The sequence below is a fragment of the Paramormyrops kingsleyae genome, chromosome 7 (assembly GCF_048594095.1).
Source record: "Paramormyrops kingsleyae isolate MSU_618 chromosome 7, PKINGS_0.4, whole genome shotgun sequence".
In the NCBI taxonomy this organism is placed as follows: Eukaryota; Metazoa; Chordata; class Actinopteri; order Osteoglossiformes; family Mormyridae; genus Paramormyrops; species Paramormyrops kingsleyae.
This window is the reverse complement of record NC_132803.1, coordinates 28,667,501-28,693,815: the sequence shown is the minus strand read 5'-3', so window position 1 is coordinate 28,693,815 and position 26,315 is coordinate 28,667,501. Positions and strand designations below refer to the sequence as shown.

Here is a 26,315-nt window from a genome sequence, read left to right as displayed (position 1 = left end):
ACCTGGGGTATCCACTGCAGATATCCTAGGATCTTCTAAAAGCTGTTGCTTTAGTGGATGAAGGCCCCTTTGTCAGTTTCCAGAATGAAAATCAAAAAAACATTTTAGCACATCTCATTCTCCCTAAATATTTCCATTTTTAAAAGATTCGGACTGGACTCCGCACTCCCTGGGCCCCTGTTCAGCTCGGCTGCTTCAGACGGACGGGCAGACCTGGCTGGGAGTGCCGTCCAGACGCATGCAGCACCAACACTGACTAACCCCCATCACAGATGACCCAGCTTTCCCTTAAAGAGCCCCAAAACCATATGATTGTTTCAGGGTCTCAACAGTCCATCCATTTTCTGTACCCACTTATGCAGGGTCGCAGGGATCCGGAGCACAAGGCAGGAGGTACGTCAGGACAGAGCGCCAGCCCATCGCAGGGCACACCTGCACACACCTATGGACAACTTGGTAACTCCAGTTCACCTCAGCATGTTTTTGCACTGTGAACCTGGAGGAAACCCCATGACGTCATGGGAAGAACATGCAAACTCCACACACAGAGCCGGGGTAGACTTGAACCCTGGGGGGTATTCCACGAAGCAGGATTAAGGGAAAGTCTGACTTATTGAGTTAGCGGGAGAATGAGTCTTGTATATACGTATATAAAAAATGGAACCCTGTAGTCAGTGCTGTGAGTAAAAGCAAGACGAGAAAGCAGAGAATAAAAACTGAAATCTTTTCTGAAGTAAAGCTCTGCGTGATACTTCCATAATATGGAGAACAGAGCTGAGATTGCTACATAATCAATATAATAAAGCCTATAAAATCACGTCTTAGCATTCCAATTAATTCCAAAATAATTACAGTAAAATCCCGTTATAGTGAACTCACATATAACGGAATTTCGCTTATAAAGGACAGACAGTTTGGTCCCCAGGGCCGCTTTTAGCTGTAGTTTTGTTCAGCTGTAACGGACATGCAGGCTCCGCCTACAAGGCGTGTGGCGTGCCGGTGATATCCAGCGCAGATACGTACGTAGTCGAGTAAAGTTGAATTACTACATGTACAATATAATAATCTATACCACAAGTGTGTCTGCTGAGGTGTGGCATGAGTAAATGGTGTCCTGTAGTTCTGGGCAAACAGCAACTCTGCATGTAACGAACGTTGGATATAATGGACTGTTTTGCCAGGTCCCTTGAAGTCCGTTATAACGGTATTTTACTGTAAAAAAAAAAAAAGCGTACGGAATGGAATACTGTACCTCTGTGCGGGTGGTGGTTTGGAGGTTGGCATGGCAAGTTAGGGAAGTCATCTCCAAAGATCTGGGCGCGGGACCAGAGAGAGAAGGGGGCGTGTCTGTATCCATGTGCAGAAGCACACGGCAAACAGTGATGCATCATGATCAGCCTCCTCTGATGGTCTGGGGTCGGGATGTTAGCCCCGCCCCCCTCAGTCGGAGGAGCACGTGGGAGTTCTGGTCAGACCATGTCACAAACCATAAAGTCAACCAGGATCACTTGAAATGTCTTTAATCAGCACTTCATCCTCAAACTGGTGTAGATCCCCCATGCATGACCATCAACCAGCTTCAGGAAACCACTGTACTGAGCGATGTCACTTTACCATTAAAAATATATATATACATATATAACCATTCAGCATGAATTGCAGAGAAGCACCTGAGTTGGAAAATGAATCTGAAGAACAAACCCCTGAAATTGTAACTTTTTTTTTTTGCAGGAATCACATTATCGATGCCTCTAAACCTGAAAAAATACATGAACCAAATAAAACAATCGCAACTTTGAAATGAGTAGATTTTATATAAGTCCATAGCTTTAACAACAAAAAACCTGTAAAAATATCATACATTCCCTGCCACAGAAGGACAGTCCAAATAAACATTTAATCGTCTGACACATCTTCCAGTCAGATACAACTCGCACAAAGAAAAACACCACATTTACAGATACTAGTAAAAAGTACAGGTATTTATATAATCAGCTGTAAAAATCCTCCTCCGCTACAACAGGTTCCTTCCCCACAGGATGTTAAAAGAGTTTCCCACGTACACTGTTAAGGTGGAATATTCCCCCTAAGCTCTTCTTTCGACACTTTCTTTAAAAATCATCGCGACCAGAATACTGGTCAAGCTGTCACGGTTAATGTTGTATAATAATAAAGTTTCGAGGCACTGAAGTTCTATGGCCAAAGCAGGTTTGTGTGTGATGTTTAACCCTTAGATGTGACTGCTACATAGGAGGCGCCGAGTCGATCGCGTCAGGTGTCACCGTAGGAACCCCAGTGGAAATGGGGGGGGGTTGGGGGGACATGGGCTGTTCTTGGTCTGACCTTTCTGCTCTTGTCTGGACCGTACAGCGTCTGTACAGCTGCTTTCATAGGCAGTGGACACATGAACTGTCAAGACGGCTTCTGTACAAGGATACAGTAACCTCTGTTTATTTTCACCACAGTTCAGGAGATTCGAGGTTTAAAAAAGGAAGGGAAAAGAAAAGAAAAAAAAAACCTTGGCTTCATTCCACAACCCTGTGCAGCTCCGCTCTGCCCTGCTGCCCACCTGAACACACTGGCCAGGAGACAAACACAGGAAACCAGCCACTGTCTGGTACGGCTCATGAGTTGAGCCCATCTTTTGTTGAGGGAGGGGGGGGTATCCCAAAATGGGGGCGTTAATGAGTGGTGACCCCTGCAATGTCACCCAGAGAGGACCCTCATGTCCGTCCGGCCTTGTCCACTGTCCACCGGGTGGCCTGTCCGCCTGGGCCAGCAGGGGGCGCTGTCGCCGCTGCCCTACTGGCCCGCCTTCTTGTCCTTCTGGAAGCTGAAGCTGGTGCGGCGGCTGAGCTTTCGCTGCTTCTGGGCAAAGTATTCGGCGCGGGACGTACTGGCCCGCGACTCCAGGATGTAGTTCACCTGGGGGGGGGGGCATGACACATTGTATGAGTGCATCAGTCAGACTCCGTCGGTCTCTATTCCGGCTTTAAGATAAGGCAGGGGTAGGGTGGGGCGGCCAGGGGTAGGGTGGGGCGGCCAGGGCACGGGGGGCAGGTGACGCGCATGCTCCGCAACATAAGCAGCCCACAGGAGCAAAAGCACGTCAGCTCCGTGACAAACGACCTCCTGACCCGGCGGCCATTAATCACCCTGCTGCTCTATTCAGGTATGATTTCTGTACCGGTACTTACTGCACTGACAAATCGCTCACACACACAATGCGCACACGCATATGCGCACACACTCACACACACCATTCACACAGGTCACTCAACTCAACTTGTGTGACTCCAAATTTGCTCAGTACATTACAACAGTAACACATCTACGCCCCGAGAGCCCGGCACTGTCCTGTGCTCCCCAGGGCTGGTGTGTCTGAGGACGGCATGCAACCTTCGGAGCGCAGTGGAACGGACACGCTTCCATCACGGCCTACTTTCACGGAGAACTCTCAACGGATCATTCTTCTCAGATTGCCCTCGCAGTGACTGCACTGCCTCGCGGTTCAGTTAAGGAGGCTGGTGGGGGAGGGGGCATGTCCATCACAGGAGGAGCACACTGCCCTGGGGGCAGTTTCACCAGCGCAAACGGATCTGTTGGGGACCGTGCATGTGTATACGCGCGTGCGGGGGGTGTAACGCGGTCATCGTAATTGGGGCACACGCTGGCCAGTCACCTGCAGGGTGGGGGCCTGCTGGCTCTACCGCCAAAAATACCAGCGCTCTAACAGCGCAGTGAAGATGGGCAGACAGTACCGCAGTGAGGCAGTCAGTGCTTGCCCACGCAGCTCTAAGCAGACAGGGAACTGCCCAGACTCCTTCACATCAAACGGAACGTACTGGTCACCCCTCAATTAAAAAGCAAACATATTTATGTATCTGAGATCGAATATTACAGGATAGCTATACACAGCATATAAGGTCGCAAGTGAAGATATAAACTTGGACCCATGGCTCCTTAATAACAACTAACCAAGACCCCGATATCTCACCTTCAGCACAATCTCGTTGACCGTGGCGGCATCCGATTCAAAGTAGAGCGGCTTGTAATCATGGTTGCTGAGATATGTAAGCTTAAAGATGGCGTGACCTATAGGGCGAGAGGGGAGATGGTGTTAGTGCACTGAAAGAGAAGATCAGAAAGAGGGGGATGAGGAAGCAGATGGAGGCGGGAAGGACCAGTCCCCAACGCAGACCTCCAACCCGAGACATAGGGGACGACCGACAGGGACAGACAAACATACATATGGACCATTTGATTATGCTGTTATTCTGAATTTTGTCCAAAACACCATGCTGTCCAGCAAACTGGATCTTTTGATTAGAGAAGCATATTTTATATGCTGAAGGGTACAACAGCAGGACTCATTCAGGGATTTATCCAAGCCTGAGGGCACTTCAGCACCAGGCTGCAGGAGCAGCCCCTCGTCGGCTTCCTGTAGACAAACTCTTTTTCTCATGCGCGCGCGCACACACACACACACACACACACACACACACATTTGTATTCACACACGTCCATTCATTTCTATGAGTATAACCCTAATCCCAATGATGATAACCTTAACCATAAGGAGCCAAACAGAATGCTAGAGATGCACCAATCCGATATTCCAATCGGTACTGGCACCGATCCAGACCTATTAGATGGATCAGGTACCAGCCATATGTGACCGATCAACATCTGCTACTTGTTTAGTTTTCGGCAATCTGTAAAAAGACAGCTCATTTTTTTTTTGTTAAATCTATAGGTACAATCCGTTGCATCTTTGTAAAAAGAAAGTTTTGAGAGGTGGAAGTAGCGGTTAGTGGAAAATCCCACTAAACAAAGCGCACGCAATTGTGCGCGACAACAAGTAATATGAACAAAGCAATGTATGATTTGGGAGCGGCTAGACTGGGCGGCTTTGTGCACTCGCTGCAGCTTGTGATACTCGAGGGGCCGCGATGGCAGCAAAGTGGATGGTCACTGTTGCCAGTAGGAGAAAAAATGTGGGGCATTTTAAGCATTTCGCCACTTGCATATATTCTCTTGGAAGACGTTCAAATTAAACTGCAAGATGCCTCAAATACACTTAAAACAAGATGTACAAATGAGTTGGATCAGTACGTTATGTATGTGTTATGTTATGGCAGCTGTGCACTGGAATCGGTTTGGAAATGAAAAAGAGTGGATGGGCTTGTCCCTCCTTTGGGCATTTTTAGATTTTTGATTGCAGTCACAGATTTTTATAAAATTAAGTTTCCCCTTGTGGGGACTGAAAAAATGGTTCCAACAATGTTAAAATAACAGGTTTTTATCACATTGTGGGAGCATTTCTAATATATACATAACCCACACAAAGGCATGCGAACTGACCCAGAGCAGCGCTAACGCTAATTCTCCACCAGCCGCTGTGGGCAGCAGCGTTGGCTCACTGTGAAAGACAACAGCTGACTAACAGAAGGAAAGCTATGCTTTGAGTGCAATAAAAAAAAAATGCATAAAGATCAGAATCAACTTTATGGCAGCGATATAGTGCAGTGGGTAGGACTCAAAACTAGACTGAAACTGGTTCACGGTGCCAGGAGAGACCACTCTGTATTACCTCTGAATACATTACTTAACTTATCTGGATTAGCTCTAAAGAGCAGCATTAGCTGGCCTGCTAAGATATTGCATTATTTATTAGTGTTGACCAAGAGCCCACACACTGGGGGCCGTGTCTGGCTCAGTGGGTTAGGAAGCCAAAGGTCATTGCTGCTGCAGAATGAATTCACCTTTGGGTCCTTGAGCAGGGCCCTTAACACCAAATGCTCCAGTGACTGACTAAGCCAACCTTCTTAGCTGTATGCTGCTTTGGATAAAAGCATAGTATTAAAGAATCGGAAATGGAAACACTAAGTCCGGCGTGTTCGAATGGCGCGGCCTCGATTGAGAAACTAGATACTAGCGTCAAGGTCAGTGTTCTGGAGGAGCGATCTCCAGCTCCATGCAAAGACGGCTGGCTGCATTTCCGTAAGACCGAAAATAGCGTGATTATGGATATAGAAATCTGCGTCTCGAGTACTTTTCCTGATAGATTAGATATATTCCTGCCTAATAAGAATGAGCAAAATGAAAGCAAACGATACGTAAGGAGAATGCTACTCTTAACTCGGAACATCGTTACCTTAAGGTAAAAAAGGCACAATAAAACCAGTTAATTACCGTTCATACGTTTTATGGAATACTTAAAATTAGCAATGGTAAACAAAGGCTGCAGACGGGCACCTAAAGCCGTCTATGTTCAGCCTCCTAGATACATCCGTGGTCAAAAAACACAAAGCACCAGCATTTTATCATAATATGATAATTAAACATCATTATGAAACACTAATTATGACCAGAAATTCCCTACACAGAAATTGTCTAATAATTTTATTCAAAAACCTTTAAAATAATATGACAAATTAGCCTCTGGTGCTGCTAATGTTCAATCTATTTTAAGTCTCATTTAAAGAAAGCGAACTCCGAAATTCCTAATTGAAGACTAATTAGTATGTAAATGTATTCACATTATGTAGTTGCAGATTAGTAACCGAGAATTCAGAGTTAATTTGAGAATTACTGCCCGAGATGTTTTTTTTTTTAAGTTCTCTTGGATGATCCAAAAACATTATTTGTGTTTTTATAAAGCCCTTATATTTCCTTGCCTTTGTGAAAATCATGCTGCTTTCTGAGGTCTCCGATGTTTATTGTCCCCTGCGGCTTGCCGTACACACAGGTTAAAAAAAAGCCATGCACCTCACTCTAGTTCCACTGAAATCCAATCCAGTTCACACTCTCAGGGGCAGAAGCAGGTCACAAGATACAACAGCCATGTCTTACCTCTGAATTAATTCATGTTAATGTATAGTTATGCAAATAATTGGCAAGACCCCCAGTAACCAGGTAAAAGCTAACCATGTAAATTTAAAAAAAAAAAGACGATCCCAAATGGATAGTTTCACATTCCTTGTTTTATGGAATGGCACAATCCATTATGGCATTTAAGTGGGTATTTAATTTATTTTTCCCTCATGCATCTTGGGAAATAAAAATTCATACAGAGACAATACGTCAAAATGATGGGGGGGGCTTCCATTAAGGAATTTTTCGGCAGAAAATGGCTTTTCCACCATCAATCTATTATAAAGAGCTCATTATTATCAACGTAATGGTTCATCACATTTGCAGTGTGGCTACCAGCTCGACGTGATGAGAGTGAGTCTGGTTCTGTATCTGCGGAAACCGTCTATGTTCAGTGGGGCAGATCACGCAGAACAACACAGAAGGTAGGAATGCTCTACCTTCACAGCTCACCAAGTGACAGCAGAACCACATTAGAACGTAGAAGAATTTCCACTACAACCATCATGACAGGCCTAGAGACTGACCAGACCGTGGAAGACCTACACGTACCAACTTTCTGACAGTAGTGTTGGGAGTTGCTGCTTGGAAGAATTAGGTGAACTTCCTTCTAAAATGTCCCCCCCTTCCCCCTCATAGTCACAGGGGACACTGGGGTTTAAGAACTGCTATGGCCACAGAACTCAGCAGGCCGGTCCTACACCCCTATGCTGAAGGACACTGCCGGTCTGGAAGTCGACTAAGGCCTTGATAGTAATTTTAACTGACTGGCGGCATTGCAGAAAAAAAAAAATATATATATATAAAAAAATCCTTCTTAAATGTAAATCCATTACTCTTCGTCAACTGCCCCGCCATCTTGCACGCCTTCCAACCTAAACACCTGAAGCCCCATGGGATCGCCTGCATTTGCCAGCTCCCCCACCCCCCAAAAAACAAGAGGGGGGGATCTCCAGGGAGACTTGTGTTGCCACTGAGGACGGCACGGCCCTAATGAATTATGATGATTAATGAAATGATGACTATAAAAATGAATCATGCGGCGGTATCTGGGGTAGGGTATGGAGGAACACAGAGGGTGCGAGATAGACTGACCCCCCCCCCCCCCCCGCTCCTGATCCAGCACCTTCACAGGGTCCCTTTAAAGAGTCCCATGCTCCTTTGGAACCTCAGTGACTTTGGGTGATGGGATGTTCATAGGCTGGACATCAAAATGTTCATAGAGAACAATGAGATGGAAAAAATCTGCACAGAAATCGGAGGCAGGAGAGGCCAACAGTCCTAATGACATCACCACCCAACCCAAGGGACCCAGAATCAGGCATCCGCCAGCGAAGACGGAATTCAGCAGCTCCTCTTGTAACTAGCGAGGGCCTTACTGTGCCCAATCACGGGAAGGACAGCCCAGCCACAGAACCACAGTGTCAGCCTAATTTTGGCTGTAATAATTTGGTTTATTTTTGATATGCTCCAGTAACATTTCCAATGACCTGCTGTTACCTGGCGACTGCTGAAGAGGACAGCGGAGAAGTACTTACACAGCCTGAAGAGCAGTGAAGCGGGCGCTGTTACGGCAGTATGCACAAAGCCCGCGCCAGCGGAAGCCTTACGGAGCAGCGGGACGTACAGACTAACTTAGACGACATTCCGAAGGCCGCAACTGCAAATTTCACCAGTGACTAAAATGTGTATAAGCAGAGTGATCAACTGCTTCGGCAAATACAGGGTGCATGTGAAGCAGAGAGCGAGGCACGCATTCCTGTCCCTCAGTCCGTCACCCAGCAGGACTGCCGACTTCTCCCTCACCCTACAGCGGCCAAACGCGCCCAGGTGACCTAATACTCCCTAACCTGTTCCACACATTACCGTCTATCTAAACAAGCCAACTGCTCATTAGCGTTTCCTGAGTTAGGCTGTATTGTAGGAAGAAATGCTAGGAGGTGCTTCCTTCACCGGCTCCTCCAGCTATTAACGCGAGCCGATGGGACCCCTTTAAAACTTTAAATGGCTTCTGCACTCTGCTCTGTCCGACAGCCGCTGCCCTTAATCGAGTCGGACTCGCGGAGCCACCTGAAGGGACGTCCCAAACTACGGAACCGCCACCATTTTTTAAAAGTTTGCAGTTGAACGTCCCTCTTGGAATCTCTATCCCGCTGCCCCAGGACTTCACTGGACTCTCACGGCAACAAAGACACACAAGTTCATCATGTAATTTACTTTTAAAAATTCTCCTCCTTCCCTCCCTCCCCAAAAAACCTTGGTGGCTATTAATCACTGGCTTGACATCCACCCGCAGCTCCTCTTAATGAGAGCCAGCCTATCCAGACACTGCACCACACTCTAAAGGTACCTATGTGCATTGACACATTCCCCCTGAACACAGTCTTAACGTCTTAATCAAACCTGGTGTCAAAGCATATGAGGTGGGTGGGGGGGGAGGGGGGTGCACTGCTCATGCATGAGCTGTCCTACTGGGAAATCTCACAGCGGACCCCCCCCTGATGTGACAGCATTGCTTCCCAGCTGCCACCTGGAGCGAGAGACACGCAGTTCAACACGGCCTTTCTGGGTGGCGTTCGCCTTGTTCCCACAGTCTGCCCCTCATCAATCATGCCATGAAAGGCGGGGCCGTGTATGTGTCATACCCAATCAGATGTGAGCGGGAGCCAATCTGAGGGGCAGCCCCGCCCTCTTTTTAATTGGCTGCAGCAATTAAACAAAACCTACCAGGGTTTCTACAGAAGGGATGAAGCAGCCTTTTAAATGCCTTATGAATGCATTTATGAGAAGGAAGAGGTGATAGATGTAGTGAGCCGTTACGAGTCATGGATTTCATTCATGATTAAATGAGGGAAGCAGAAGAAAAGGTTGGAAAAAAAATAATTTGTGGCATGCTGTACTCTACTGGGCTGGGAGTAAACAGAGTACGATTCCCAGTCTGAGAGCACATGCCTAAACCTCATGTTTGAGCTTTTAAAAAAAATTACTACATTCTGATTACTTTTTTGAGAAATGTATGTGGGGGCCAGTGAAATAAATGCAGAAATTTCTGCCTTGATTAATACAATAACCCAAATCAGCAAACTCAAACCCTATAAATATAATTCCACAACCCTTCCCTTCTCCCCCATCTTACCCCCCCCACATCCTATAACCCTTAAGTCTTTCAAAGACAACACTTTTTTTGGGCAAGGTAAACAGCTTATGTGCCCCCTCCCCCCCAGAACCCCATGAGTGGGAATCGATGGCGCTGGAGGTGTGCTCATAAATCAGAGAGGCCTCCTTTTACCTGTCAGTAATCTGCACCCCCCCCCCCCCCCCCCCCCATGCCTTCCAGTGCAGCCTGGCACTGCCACATGACTTAAGCTGGGAGTCTGACGTTCCCATTGCGGACCTTTCCATTCTCATGGTACAGGCCTGGTGCACTCGGGGAGGGGGGGGGGGGTTATTGATTAGGCTCCAGGGCAGAGAAGTGCCTTTTCACAATGGCCACTCCACGCCCCCTACTGGCAGGTTTCCATTAATAAAGCAGTCACACCATATACCACAGGCATTTTAAATCTTATAGGTGATCTGGCCTAAGTGTTTACAGGAGGCATTTGAAGCCAGTCTGAATCTCCACCTGCATCAAAGGACGAGCGCCGCCCCACAGCCAAAGGTCAGAGGGTAACTCGGCGACCGGGGAACGAGGGAGGAATGAAGCAGGGTGACAGGAAAGCTGGAAGACAGGACCGGTGTTCCTACGGCAGAGATCGGCATATCCATTAGCTGACCTTCATTAATCTTCATGCCATCTCCTTTAAGCAGTCATGTAGAACGGCTCGATGGAGCGGAGGAACACGGTAACACCGCGGTGGGCACTAGGGGGTTAACGCGTCGTTACGGTCTCTACTCCGCACAGGAACGGGGTCCTGATGGGGAAAACATGCGCGTGTGTGTGTGTGTGTGCGAGCAGGTTTACCTATCCTTATGGGGACATAATGTCCTCATAATGTGATAAATATCAGTGTTTCCGGTTTCCTGGTCCCCATAAGGAAAAACTCAATTTTATAAAAATCGGTGACTGCTATGAAAAAACTAAAAATGCAAAAACTCTTGTATTTTGTTAGGTTACTTATGGTTATGGTTAGGGCAGGGTAGGGGTTAAGGTTGTCATAGTTAGCGTTAGCATTTTTCCCATTGAAATGAATGAGCGGTCCCCATAAGGATAGGTATACCCTACATGGTGTGTGTGTGTGTGCGCGTGTGAGGAGGTGGAAACCACAACCTGCTTCTAGACAGGACCTTCATACCCCGTGACCCTCAAGGTACCATGTGTCTCACTTCAATGCTCAGTCATACCGAACGAAAGCCGAACGAAACCAAGTGAGCAGACGTGTGTCCCAGCGAGCGGGACGCAGAGCTCTGAAAACCGTCACACTGGTGAAGAGGCCCGGACAGCTCACTACCGACCTCTGCCAGCCGCCTCCCCAGGACGGGCTGTTTGCTGGCGAGGGTGTTTGCACCAGCCGTAGCCAGGGGGGGTGGCATGCGATCGACTCGTCATGGCTGCTGTCAGATGCGGTTCTCTGGTAAACCATGGTTACTTAATTTCATCTGATTTAAATAGGACTCCAGCAGACTGCAGAGAGCCTGGGGATGGCTGTTCTGCGTTTTTATGTAAGGAGTCAGGTTTAAAATGAAATGAGACGGAGACGTCGCCAGTGACCGCAGGGGTGGGGGGGGGGGGGCACGGCAGCGTCACTGCGAAGCGGGGGGGTGAACGCGCTCTCAAAACCACAACCCAAACCTCAGCAGGTGCTGCTCTCAACCAGGACACAGTTACTGGAGTAGGGGGGGGGGGGGATTCTGTCTCACCCTCTTTAAAAAATAAACCCCACAATGGAAATACATACATAACTAACATTATAACAGTCATACATAAATATCAACACCCACACCCACTGTGTTTACAAGCAGTGCACGAACATGGAAATTTTGGCTGATCTAATCCTATCATCTCCATTATTTTAGAAGTAATTCTTTTAGCTCTGGTGATACTAACTTTTAATATTTATAACATTTAAACAGTTTGACACATCGAGCTGATATCTTGATTTTTATTAACCTTGTCTGAGACAAATATGTTAACCAATATATTGTGAATCTGCAGTATTTACTTCACTGCATTTATTGTTAAAGAAAAACAACAACAATAAATGCTCCTGTCCCAGAGGCAGACGGGGGCCTGAGTTTGATGGCCCCTGTGGTACGGTGGTGGTGGGGGACATGATTACACCATCAGCCTTTAATGCTGACATGGGGGGGGTCCCACTAGCCATTCACAAACTCCCCATTACTCTCTGTGCGCGTTAATTAGTGACCAAGTGGCCCGAAATGTCGATTTCCCGGGAGAGGTCCTGCCTGGGTTATCCGTGAGCCCGGCACTTAATCCCCATCCGAAATCTATATTCCGGTCTGAGACGAGCACTTCCAGCAGCCGGTGACAGCAATTCATTCATGGCCTGAGACTGACCCCCTCCCCCTCCCCCTCCCCTCGCCTCCCCTTCCCTCCAGGATGCTTAAGTCACCCCCGTGCTGAAGTGAGTTTACAGGGGCCTGGGAGAGAGAGCACTCAACCACCTGGCATCACCCCCATATTTGCCAAGAAGGCAAGGGGATCCACAGACTTTGGAACAAGCCAAATGATGACTGACTGCACAGTCAAGATGAGGGACAGAAGCGGTCCTGGTGAATGCGGGTACGCCATTCGCCGAGACAGAAGCGGTCCTGGTGAATGCGGGTACGCCATTCGCCGAGACAGAAGCGGTCCTGGTGAATGCGGGTACGCCATTCGCCGAGACAGAAGCGGTGTTGGTGAATGCGGGTACGCCATTCGCCGAGACAGAAGCGGTCCTGGTGAATGCGGGTACGCCATTTGCCAAGACAGAAGCGGTCCTGGTGAATGCGGGTACGCCATTCGCCGAGACAGAAGCGGTATTGGTGAATGCGGGTACGCCATTCGCCGAGACAGAAGCGGTCCTGGTGAATGCGGGTACGCCATTCGCCGAGACAGAAGCGGTCCTGGTGAATGCGGGTACGCCATTCGCCGAGACAGAAGCGGTCCTGGTGAATGCGGGTACGCCATTCGCCGAGACAGAAGCGAACAGACTCTTACTGGGACTTTTCTCCTCCACCAGATCGCAGGCGCAGAGAAGATCAGAGTCGATGGAGATGGGCTTCTGCCGGATCCAGAACTTGGTGCTGGTCTTCTGATTAGTGACTGGGTCTATCTCCACCTTCTCCCCAGATACACCTACACAGGGCCAGAAAGACCTGGTTAAGATACTTAAAGTCTGCAACATCACAACAGTTTGCATACTCTTCACCATCATGATAAACGTGATGTTTAATCCCTTTACATACATTTATTTAGAAGATACCTTTGCCATAAGCGAAGCAGATGGCGTACTAAACACAAAAACCCAAAATAAAAACTAATTTCTGTCCCACAAATTAAGTCAAATAAATAGCATAAATTCAATCTCCTTTTCATATGCTACAAGCTCTCAGCACCACTGATAAACTCATCACAGAGAATCTCCGAGATCATCTTTAAATGCATCATCACATTGGAAACGTCGTCCTAAATGAATCGATATTGGGAAGCAGACTGTAACTCGGGCCAAACGGGGGTCACACGGGTAAAACTCAGTGGGAGGGATTCTGGCCAGTTACAGCACTGATGGATCTTTCTGTAGCATCTGCTGTGACAAGGCTCAGTTAACAGTGTTGGTTTGTCTGGGGAAAGACCAACAGACTATTCAATCATTTCAGAAAGGTCTGCATTTTGTCCGTTCTTCCGACAAAGTAACACTCCTTTATGCATTTTGTCAGATTACAGGGAGGATATTAACCTGGAGAAAAACCAGGTTCTACATTTACTTGACTCTGCTTCCGCCAGCGCTGCAGTATAATTGAATAAAACGAATAGCCAGGCAGGTATCAGACCGCTATGCTAACCTTGTACCCTGGTGCGCTCACGGTAAGAGGCTCCAATAGGACTGGATGGATGATGACAGATGACCCTACAGTAACAGCCCAGGGACTCATACGGTCTGCACAGGATATAGGTGCACAAACTTCAGAGCAGACTGCACATATATACACCCACGTCACTGCAGACCAGCCTCTTATGTACCAGCCCCTTCACTGAGTGTGGACACCCCCATAACCCCCACCTAACCCCTTTCAGCTTTATTCTATTGGCTGTCCCATCAGCAGCCACAAGCATTACATCATCTTTCATTCCACCAGATGTGCTAGAGAACACACTGTCTGGCTAAGTGACGATCAACAGGCTGTTAAACTGCGCATCCAGAAAGAGTGTCGTCTCCCTCTATAGCTGTGCGGACAGATGTAGTTGAGAGAGCAGTATTTTTACACACGGCGGAGAGCTGCGGAAAGCAAGGTTCCCCCAGGAACAATGAAGTGTGGGAGATCTTTTCCATGGAAGATGTCATATCTACTGGCCTTTTGAGATCACTTGGCTAAATCGGTTTTGCACGGACGGCAGAAACGGCAGCCTCCCTTAAAGCCGTATGGGGCCCTGTCACTGACACTGACGCTTACTTGGGAAGGTGGGAATTCTGCCGTTAACTTTCACACTTCATGCTGTACAGCTGATCTACGGATCTGAGTGCATATCGAGTCGTCCTGTCCATCTTGGCCAATTAGCAGCCCGTCCGTCTGTTTTCGCCTCAAGACGAGAGGCCATGGTCTGCAGAAAATCATCCTTCATCCATCGCCCGGGGCGATTTTCTTTAATTGTTCAAAAAGCTGTTTGTGGTCTGAAGAGCAAATGTAAAACCTGCTGGCGCAAAAGTCACACACTAGATCAGTGATTACTGATCCGGTCCTTGGGGGCACAAAGACAGTCCACGTTTTTGCTCCCTCCCAGCTCAGCAAAAACGAAGACTGTCGGTCAGGGAGCAAAAACATGGAGCAGTAGTGGTTCCCCAAGGAACAGGTTGGAAAACACTGCACTAGACCTCAAGGTATGACGACTACAAGCTTATCAAGAGCTTTAGGCTAAACTGTTCGCAGGGTATTTCCCAAAATGTCACCAGAGCTCCACTGAGGACTTATCAGAAGCTACCCCTATGAGCAGAACATCCAGCTTTGGATATAGGTACAATAGCAGGCTTTGGATAAAAATACTATACGACGTGATGGAAATCCGTCCATCTATCTTCTGGGAGCTTACGGTGGGAACCAAGCAGGGGAATGACCAGCCCATCACAGGGCAATGTAATTATAATAAGCACATTAAACGTTCAGGTTTACATCATTGATGATTTCAGAACACTATCATAAAAGTAATCGGGAGAGGGAACAGGGGAGCAGGTAGGGTGGGTATTTAAAACACTAACTTGGCCTTCTTGACTCTAATCGTGATACATAGCATAACAGTAACCCAACATGCATATTTCCCTTTAAAAACCCCTTATCTTCTAGATCAGCCGTGTCGGGCTGTGCTTTTGAGCATGGCAGGAAGGAGGACGGATGAACTGGCCAATCGGCACGCACGCCACGGCACCCGGAGCCGGGGGGATGCCGCTGAGTGCCGCTAACGCGCCTCGCTAATTTGATAGCATTTGTCAGTCAGGTAGCTCCGCTGGAAAATCACATAAGGCCGTTCCAGATGAACAGCCGATAGTGACACAAATTAAAGGGAAGGAGCAGCGGCGGAATATAAAGCGGGGATGACACCCAAAGTGGCTGGTGATTTATGGGCGCGCCGAGGCGGGCGCCCGGCCCGCGTGTACATTAGCACCGCAGCTCTGGGTCCATTTAGCAGGGAGATGCCAGTACATACATCACCGCTCTCGCTGCTGGCCAAGGTCACTCCCCACCGCATCAATCTTTTCCACAGAGGCTACATCGCAGTTGCTGTTTCACCCCAACCCCCCCCCCCCCACACCACATCAACATCTCCCTCGACATCAGAGATCCTCGCTCCAACTTTGGCAACCCCCTCGTCGCTGTCCGGCTGAGTCTCCTGCAACCTTTCCGCAAATTCCACACCTCGTTCCGGTACCTTCCATCGCAGCCCGAGGCGGCTCTCGTGCCGACGGGGACCTCGATGCACGGCGGACGTATTTGCATATAGAGTGAGGAGCTGCTCTGAGGGTAACGTCGGAATGGCTGTCCGTTTTAGCCGTGAAGACAGCCTGGACGACGCGAGTGATGGGGTGTGACGTGAAGACGCTGATCGGAGAGACCACGCGGGCGACTGGGCGGAGTCACAGACGCTCTGTAATTACAGCAGGCTGCCACGTTGTCCCCGCACGCGCCAAACATGGACGCCGCCACCGCCATCCCCACCCCGGTGCCAGATCTCCTCTCATCTCCTCCAGCAGCACAGAGACGGCATCCAAGAGCCCGGCGGATGTTTCTGGATCGTTCAGCGTCCCCCGGAAGGTGAGGGAGCTGGATGGTGGGGGCGGCCCCCACCCAGAGCTACATGTCAGTAACGTCCAACACCCTGCCAGGAGCAGGAAGCACAAAGAAGCAAAAATAACAGCAGCGCGGGTCTAGGGGTGCCCACGGCGGGGTGGAGGGGGGCACAGGGCTGTCATTTACTGTTTGTCTCCTTTGCTTATACCACCTGCATTTGATTTGGCCCCGGTCGGCAGCCCCCACCCCATCACCCGACCCCCTCCGCAGGTCATGCGGATGAGATCCAGCCCCACGTTTCGGCCCAGCCGCAAATCCCAACCCCCACCATCTCCGTGTCCCGACTTGGTGACAAGTTGATGGTGCCGAATTAACACTCCCACCCCGCACATCTCAAGTGACACATCGCTGAGCGTGGGAGGGTGCCGGCAACAACCTTGTGACCCCGGGGCACCCAGAAGAGTTCAATGACCCGTAGGAGACGATCACTGTCGTCACATTTTCCCCCCAAACCGAATCGAGCAGGGCCATCAGAAAGACATCTCACCTAAGATATATACACACTCATCTACAGAGGTGGAGATTTCAGCTCCAGAGAGTACAATTCTAGACCAAGATTTTGTTTCAACCAACCAGTTGAGTATGAAGAGTCACAGTCACAGAGTACTCAGCTGGTTGGTTGAAACAAAATATTGGTCTGGATTTGTTCTCTCTGGATCTAAAATCTCCACCTCTGCTCATCTCACACCATAATCTTTTATCTCGCCGGCATGGGACAGCCAATCGCGGCAAGACGGGGACTGAATCAGCGGATACCAAGCTGGACGTCCGTGGTGAAGCGAAGCTTATGGATCATGCTGATCTTGAATGACTTGTAGTGGTGGCTACTCAGCATGTCCTGCACGGTAGTGATGTCAATCGGTGGGTCCTCCTCTGAGCTCTCCTCACCCCTGGAACCTTTGCAGAAGCAGAGAAGACCCATCCGTTTTAACATTACCATGGTTCCTACCGTTTTTGTCAACAAACAATCCAGACACAACAAAGCAATCACATTTAAAGAAACCTTAAGACTTATCTAACGCGATAGTGATGAAGACCGCTACTCACTGTTCTCTCTGACGAGGCAGAACTCTAAAGTGCTTTGGCTTTCCAGAGTGCATTCCAGATCCACAGCTACGTTGGGTTCCGTTTGCTTCTCCAGACGGTACATCGGACCTGCGAGACAGAACCAAGAAACCGCACATGGTTACATAGGCCAGCGTGCCACTCTAACCTCCCGCCTGAAATCATTACCCACATTAACAAAGCCCAATACCCAAACTGGCGTTTTCAGGGCCTGTGTCCGTTGACTGTTCTGTAACTTACAGCACTATTCACAGATATTGGGGTGATATTAAGTTCCACTGTTCCATGGAAAAATGTTGTCATACTCATACAAATAGTGACATTTTTGTCAACCAAATAGATTTTACATGGAAAATATTTGAGATATACAATCCAATGTCAGTTTATTATATTAAGTAGCATAGTATGCAATTACTTATTTAAAAACCATCAATAAACAGCCCATTTTGCCTATTTTTGATCTGTAGAATTGACACTGCGCTCTCCCTTCTCAGATAATTGATACCACTGGCACTAAGCATCATCGCTGTGTTTTTAGTAGCATAAGCAGTTGTTCATGAAGACAAACCACCAGTCTCATTAACATATTTAACTAATGGATGGCTGACGGGTCATCAGAGTTCAGAGCCGATCATTATTTCGATCTGTATGATAAATAAATCCCGGTTCTCAGGCTTAATTTTTGCTGGTTTATTTATATATAAAGCAGCTTCAATGACGGCCACTGCTTGTACTGTACAGTAATGTGCAGGGAGAAAACATACATACACATACTGGTCTACATAACCTTAATTTTTATTAAGTTTCCATTGAACTTGTTTTCCTATCTAATTATAGTTACATTATTATGGCACCTAAAAGTAGACTCTGGGGGAGGGGTCAACTGAAAGAATTAATCCTCAAAGCATTAAATGTTTCCTAGAAGCACTGATACTCGCCAGATGCATAAGAGCTTCAAACAATAAAAATTAAAAAATACACAAATGACAGAGAGAGGATAATGAACAATTTTAGAATTGATTAACAGTTACGCATCCCCAACCACTAATCATGTTAATTGATATTTTGTTTCCCTCTCCAATGCAGATAACGCAATTAGAGCTAATGGGATTTTAATGGGCGGCAAGGAAGCGGAGCCTGGCCGAGGCGCTCGAGGGGGTGGGGTTCATTGGGGGCCTGGCCCCTCCCAGGAGGCGGAGGGCCGCAGGGTTAGGAAGGAGCCGGTAGCCAACCTTTAACGGCTATGCTAATTGAGAAGGGGGGCATCTCATTTATAGTAATGAGCTAACAAAGTGCCGGTGAGAGAGACACAAAAACACAATCGCATCTAATAAGTACAAGACTACAGATACAATTTAGCATGAGTAAGTAGATAAGTTAGATATTAGCCTTTGAAACCCACAGGGGGTGTGATTATTGTGCAGCTAGTTGGTTGCACCTACTTCCCCGGGGTTATGGGGTTACACCAGGCAGTGACCGACAGGGCTGAATATTCTCACCCAGAGTGGGTTACAAAGCCGTGTTTCCTCCTCCTCAGACGGAGACCGGATTCTGAAAGGAGCCGGCATGCATTCGACAGTCCAGCAAACTGGAGAGAGTGATAGCTAAACATATAAAGGATTAAAATCAGAAGTGAGCCTAAGAAAGAGCATTGAGGGACCCCCGTAACGACAGGGGCAGTGTGCTTGAAGTAAGTTTCTCCTGTATTTGCAATTCCAGATTTATATGTATCACTACATACATAAACCTGCTCACACATTATGCAAATTAATAACTTGAATTAACATAAATTGGCTTCGTACTTGAATGTAAAACGTAATGCAACTAGGCCGTATAAATACTTACATAATACTAATTAAACCAGTTGAATGTTAACTGAATTGAAAGAGGTTAAAGGTTACTTTCCGGTCATCAGTTCAGTGCCTATAGTAGAGTCTACAAACATACACGTCGTAAAACACTACTCCGACTCTGCACGGGGGCAGACCACAGGCAAGTTACCCTTTCGTGAGTTGGGCGGTTTCCTAAACGTCACTACTGTCTGTGGGGGTATTCCTACTGCACAAAAGAAAGTATTAAAAACCAAAATAGGTGGCCAAAAGGAAGGATAAAGGAAAGTTCCGTGGCTGCGGCTGGGTAACTGGAAGGAGCCCAGCAGTCCCTGGCAGGGATTAAAATGGTGAGGGGGTGGGGGTCTCCCCCCCACAGCACACAGCCAGATGGGACAGGTCTCTTCATTTTTGCGTGAGGAGCTACAGGGAGTGGGGGGGAAAAAAACCCACTCCCGCTATCGTCGCGGGTTCCTAGTCTTCAGTCAGCCGAGAATCACGCGGAGCAACTAATTCACAGGCACCGAACGTGACCTTTCTTGTCCCCAGCCGCCGCGCTGAGCTCCGTGGCGAGCTGGCGCGGGGAAAGGACACGGCGTGACCTTCCCGGTCTGCGGGCTGTCCCTCCGTGTTCAGAGATATGAAAAAAGTGCAGCGTGGCTGGTATGCCTGTGTGTGTGCGTGACCGCATGTGTTCATTTTTGCACTTATTACATTGTGGGGACCAGATTTCCCCACAATACGATAAAAACCTATTACTTTTTACCTTGTAGGGACATTTTTTCGGCCCCCACAAGGACAAGCTCAATTTTATAAAAATCTGTGACTGCAATAAAAAACCAAAAATGCCAAAAGGCTTGTATTCTGTTTAGTTACTTATGGTTAAGGTTAGGGCTGGGTAGGGGTTAAGGTTGTCATTGTTGGGATTAGGGTTTTGCCCTTAGAAATGAATGCAGAGTCCCCACAAAAATATACACCTAACCTGTGTGGTCAGACAGACAAAATTTATGAAATAGAGGTGTTAATAATTTTTAATGGTAAAAATGTTACATAATGCTTACACAATAAAAAGCCATTAATGTACGTGTTTATTCAGCTAAAGAGTGAGGGAGCTGGCCAACATGAGTAAAATTAAAGAGACATAAACCCATCGGAGGTTACTAGCACACACACATGTAACAGCCTGTAAACTTGTAAACGATTTCACGGGGAGAGCCTGTGACAGCCCCCGCAGCAGCTGTCGAAGTGGGGGCACGAAGACCGAGAATTTCTAACCCAGAATGCACTGTCTCTCTGCTTAAGAAGACCTTGGCCATAGCTATGAAGGCAGCTAGAAGCAGAGGTTGGCTAATTAGGACTATTTGAGAGGCCGTGAGCTGTAACAAGGTTAGTAGTTCACTCGGTAACCAGAGAGAGGGGGAGCGGACGGTCAAGCGGGGCGACCCAGTCCACCGGCTATCACGCTACGCTATTTCTGACCACTCAAAGACTGGGAATTTGACACATTCCCTGATCAAACAGTGCTTTGAAAAAAAAAATCACACTTTCACGCCCTTTTAAGAGAAAAAACACATCTGATTTGCACCATCCATATAACTTGTAATTCTCACTTTCTCACCTAATGTTTCAGTTCCCTGCGACTTGAGAAAGTTTAAGTCAGCTGTTTTATTTGATCTTTTTTTAACGCTTGGCGGACAGATTGAAAGCGGGCGGGCAAGCGGAACGGTGGGCAGGGCAGGGATGGGCGGGGCGGGGACACGATGCGGGGCACCCCGGGGGGAGCCAGGAGGAGGGCCTGTCTGCAAGGGTGAGCTTTTACCTGGCAGAGATGTCACCTGCCTCTGAAGAGGAACAAAGCTGACAGTCTGGGACCCGCTCCCCCCCCCCACCCGTCGAAGAGATGGGGGCATGTCCAGACCTTCAGGCGGACACAGCTCACATACAAATCAGCCGTAACATTTTGCTCTGATCTCAAACATCCTCGCTCCCACATTATAAAAACTATTACCTGAAGCCCCCTCTCCATAATATAGACAATAATAACTTAGGAAAAACCATCAGTCTCTCGGGGGGGGGGGGGGGGGGTAAGTTCATACATTTAAATTCAAATTTACCTCCAGTTAAAACCCCTGTCGTAGTATAGAACGGACACCCTTCAAAATTTACCCAGAATCCTCTTCTCTTAGCGTCAAGAACAACATCTTTCCATGCATCGTTCCCCGGTCAAAAAATGGGAACAAACCTGGAGAGGGATTCGTCCCTAGTGTGTAAATAAATAATCGATAGCCATCTAAATGTAAATGAGGAAGTAGCCCTCGTGCGAATGCCACGCTGGCCTCTCGGGGTGTCACTTCACTCAGCGGTGGCGGGAACACAAGACTCGGACCCAAGCAGCCTCATTTAAAACTCTCCCCCCCTCCAGACGCGCAGGGAATGAGGTCGACGCCATAAAAGTACAGAACGGCTTCCAGGACAATCCAAAACGACAGCGGCGAATGAAATAGAGGGGCGATGCAGACGCAGACCTCCACGGGAGACATCTGCTTGGATATCGCTACCGAGACGTCAGGAGTTACATATACCGCTATAAATACATCTACAAAAATACCTATAAAAGTTTAATGGACACAATTTCACAGACCTTTTACCGCCACGTCGGTACCTAAACAGATCGATGCTGTTGCTCTTTCCGAGATGTGTATTTATAAAACGGCATTAGCGTGGTAAACGACAGCTGGGAATACAGAGCGGGAGATTGGACCACGACCAGGGGGCAGTGGGGTATAATTTCCCCAATTAAAAAGAAAAAATAAGGCTATCAGCCCCCTGACTGCAAACGGTACATTGCTGTTGCGGCCGTAACGTCTGGTACTCCGAATTTAATTCCGGATGATGAAACCTGTGACTTGAGAAAATAATCTCTTTATGGTTCTGTGAAAAATCAGTTATGAGCTGAGCACAGCTGAACACCTGGTGGAGCAGGAAGGCAGTTCACCGTCCCGACCTGCGGCCATCGTTACCGCCATCGTTACCGCCGGGGTTTGGCGTCCTGACCTGCGGCCATCGTTACCGCCGGGGTTCGGTGTCCCGACCTGCGGCCGTCGATACCGCCGGGGTTCGGTGTCCCGACCTGCGGCCATCGTTACCGCCGGGGTTTGGCGTCCTGACCTGCGGCCGTCGTTACCGCCTGGGCTCGCCGTCCCGACCTGCGGCCGTTGTTACTGCCTGGGCTCACCGTCCCGACCTGCGGCTATAGTTACTGCCGGGTCTTGCGATCGGAGTGAGAGTGCGACGTGGTGCCTGCTGCTTGGCCCCACATGAACAGGAGCTGCCCCTTCTCCTGGCTGCCAGCCTCCCCTTCCATGACGAATGTGACAAGCCCTGTGGACGAATTGCGCCCTGCAACTTAAAAAGAATCTCAAGCCAGTTTGGGGAACGTGACCTCGGCTCCAGACATGGGGGGGGGGGGGGGGGGGGGGGGGTCTCCCAGCTGTCCATTGTTCGGCAGCTCTCCTACAGATCTTTTGAAACATAAAATCGTGGGGGAATTCGCTCTACAGGGATGATAACAGATCTTCACACAAACGTGCAATTTGGGAGCATTACAGCAAATCTGATAATAGCAAACACTAGTGGTGCTGGGAGAGGCGTCCCTGGCCCAGGAGACCGTTTGAAGCATTAAGAAATCCTTTGTTCTGGACACCTGGTGTGAGATTCTTAGTGAGAGATGACTGTGCTGGTCAGTATCCTGATAGAAAAACACTCTCCCATGGAAACTGTCTTAAATTCATGCAACTTGACCAGATTAAAAATCAGATTGAAAAAGATAAATGTGGAAAAAAGAAAAAATATCAAAGAATACTAAAGTGCTGACAGTATGAAGGGCTCCTGATGTTTCTACATCTGTGTTAGGTTATACTCTCAGTATGAGTCATCTTTCCTAAAAGAGAATATTCTCTCTCCCTCCTTTCCTCCCTCCATCCCAGACAGACAGAGATGCACACAGACAGACAAACACAGACAGAGACAGACCGTCAGTGAAGTTGAGAAAATGTCCTGCTGTGTTAATCTCATATTCAGACTTCTGCTCTCGAATTTCTTACCCTTACTAATTACGCTCACCTTCAACACACAAATGTCAGTTCAGCTGGGAAATCCTTCAGATAGGTCAAAGTCCAAGGAAGGAAGAATACACGTTCACGTGATGCCAAGAGGTCAGGGAGTACGAGTCCAAGCAGCACTTTGAAGAGAACATGGGCAGAAGCACGCAAGCATTGTCCTACACGCGTTCCGAGCCAGGAGGCTCCAAACGGGCACTTTCAGTGTCACCATGGGACAACGGTGGCAGAGGCGTGACGCGGTGGACGGATAGCAGAAAACGCGTGACCGGGGACGAGCTGGGACAGTGCAGATGCCCAGCTCCGTCATGCGTTTGAAACAATTTGCATATGTAATCATGTCTTACAAACCATTGTTTAATTCACCCACAGAGGTGAATTACTGCACCAGAAACCACGGTCCTTGTAGCTCCAAAGTTACACATCGGAGAACAAACACGCTCAGGTAACATCAATTTTGAAAGACTTCCCAGTGTGCAAACAGCTAGAAAGGGGACCTCAGGCATGAAGAGGTACCTCAAGAAGCAGCATGGAATCTACCGGAATATGACGACTTCTGTCTGCACTATGAAGCGGTGTTTCCCAACCCGGCCCCCTCCAAGCGCCCTGCCAGACAGCCCACAAAACATGTACTGTCTGTGGGTCCACAAGGACCGGACTGGGAAGCGCTGATATAAGGGGTTAAGTCCAGCCTGGGGCTGTGACAAGCTTCACCACTAATAGAAGGCAAGTCCAACATGACCTAACAAGACATGCGGACGCTCTGAGGGCATGCGGCCTCTTCTCCCCGTGTTACTACGGAGACTGCAGGAGAGGAAACTAATGAGGACTTTTTTGTGTTTCTTCTTACAGAAAACATTCTTTGCCAGAGGCACAAGCAGAGCCTTGCACCAGTGTCATGCAGATTTTATATGGCCGGGCGAGACTTTGCTTTTAAGAATGGCTGCCTTGAGATTCCTCAAAAAAGGCTTTGAGCTTTGTTAAAATTATACCATCCAACAATGCAAATATTTATATAAATATATAAATGACGAATGAATGCTAAAAATAAATCAAATCAACAATAAACTAAAACATGTCAGCGCCTAGTGTTTCATGTGCATTTGCTTTAAGATTATCGCTGGCACTGACGCCCATAAATGGACGTTTGGCGGGTCTGGCCGACCTATCCCAGCATCCTCCGAGTGGCGGCCACGATGGCATGAGCGTGCTGATGTCTACCTGAGCCTTTCTGCGAGCCTTTCCTCTTCTTGAGTGCTTTCTGCAGGATCTCCTTCATGGTCACCTTCATGCTGTCCACAGGGATGAGGGAGAATCCATGGGCGGCGTTTCTGTGGTGGTGGGGGGGGGACGGTGAGGAAGGGAAGGGGGGGGGGGGCGGTGGGAGGCAACAAACAAAGAGAGAAGCCATGAAGCGGATTTGTTGTTATTGTCTGGGAAGATGTGCAGGCCCCACGACAAAGCCAGCCCTGCTCAATAAAGGAAAATATAATTACAGAGCTGTCCGGCTTGATTCAAGGGCCGACCGGACGCGATTAGTTATCACAAAAGCCTTTCACGGCATTTGTCCGGAAGCCGGCACGGCAGGGAACGACGGCGTCAGCTGTATTTACGGCCTCTCCCACGGCACGCTTCATCGGGGTGCCTTTGGAGATAGCACTGTATGTTTTTCAGACAGGAGAAGCCACGCTTCTTAAAGGACACGTGCAGCTCGGAGGTCAGGAAGAGCCCGGAAGATCGCGCACACGATCAGTCGTCTTGCCTGCAACACGTGATGGAGAAATAAGACCTCTGCTAAAATAGCAGCACGTAAGCAGCAGATGTGGGATATGAATGGATACATCACTGGTATCTCCAACCATGTCCCTTAAACCCGCACTTTACATGCAGGAACTAAAAGCCTGAAGGTGTTACTCACAGCAGTAAGAGCAGCTCAGCTCCCCAGATTTGTACCCAGACCCTTCTGGCCTTGAATCCTTTTCCCTCAATCACAGAGCCATACACCCCAATCCTGATCAGAGCTCTGGCACACAGGGACACAGACGGGAAGGATGAGGGTGTAAACCAGGGGCATTGTGGGTATATAATGCAGGAGTAACAGGGGACAACGCGTTGCTGCAAACGCTGGGCCAAAGCTACTTTCTTAAAAACTCCGAAGCTCAGTGATTTAACTGTTTAACTAACTTGGATTTCCTTGGGAACACAGCATCCATGAGGTCTGTAATAGTATAATTAGTACCAGTGCTATAGAAATGTAATGGCGAACAACTTTCAAAAATGTAGTAGCATGATACCTTTTCAATAGCGGTATCCTGTGCAACACTATACCAGATCATTAGCGCTTTACCGTACAAGTCAAAGACCGTGCATAAAAACCACACTCGTTCATAAAACATTCATTCCCCGGCAGCTGCGCTAAATGTCAATGACAGCAAACCAAGACGGCTCTATCTCCAGGACGGGATTCACGCCAAAACCTCACCATGCCGCTGCCACCAAAATGGTGCCTTTATTTTGTTTTACTACCATAAAAAAGGCATCAAAACTGAATGTATGTATTTCTAAAATGTTTAACGTAATGTACAGGCACAATGCTCTACATGTACTATGACACATTTTAATTGTTAAATTAAATAAATCTTAAGAATAGGATGGGGGGGGGGTGCAGATACAGGGAGAGCCTTGACCAAGCTGGCTGCGCTGTGATATTTGATACTGGAATCACCCCACAGTCTCATTGAATATCCATAAGTCACATGTTTATTCACATACCCTGCCACTGCCCCCAGCCCAACCCCCCCTCAATCGGGGTTGCTGTGCCAGCCGGGACTATGCCAGCTGTTTCTCCTCCGCTATGGCGGGCTCTAGGCGCTGTGGCAGAAGGGCACGATGCCAGACAACCTGCCAGGATGGGGGGGGGGGCTTTTGT

The 26,315-nt window shown here is 48.2% G+C and overlaps 1 protein-coding gene across 2 annotated transcripts in view; it reads right to left on the bottom strand.

The window, feature by feature from the left end:
- Positions 1-1,504: 1,504 nt before the first annotated feature.
- Positions 1,505-26,315, bottom strand: part of mapkap1 (MAPK associated protein 1) — a 45,844-nt gene continuing 21,033 nt past the window's right edge. For both annotated transcript variants that reach the window (XM_023831468.2, XM_023831469.2), the window contains exons 7-12: positions 24,608-24,717; positions 17,422-17,529; positions 17,131-17,271; positions 13,034-13,171; positions 3,998-4,095; positions 1,505-2,925 (exon numbers count right to left, since the gene is read on the bottom strand). In XM_023831468.2, the coding sequence (XP_023687236.1) occupies positions 2,803-2,925; positions 3,998-4,095; positions 13,034-13,171; positions 17,131-17,271; positions 17,422-17,529; positions 24,608-24,717 (718 nt within the window). In that variant the 3' untranslated portion in view covers positions 1,505-2,802. The remainder of the gene's footprint in view (positions 2,926-3,997; positions 4,096-13,033; positions 13,172-17,130; positions 17,272-17,421; positions 17,530-24,607; positions 24,718-26,315) is intronic.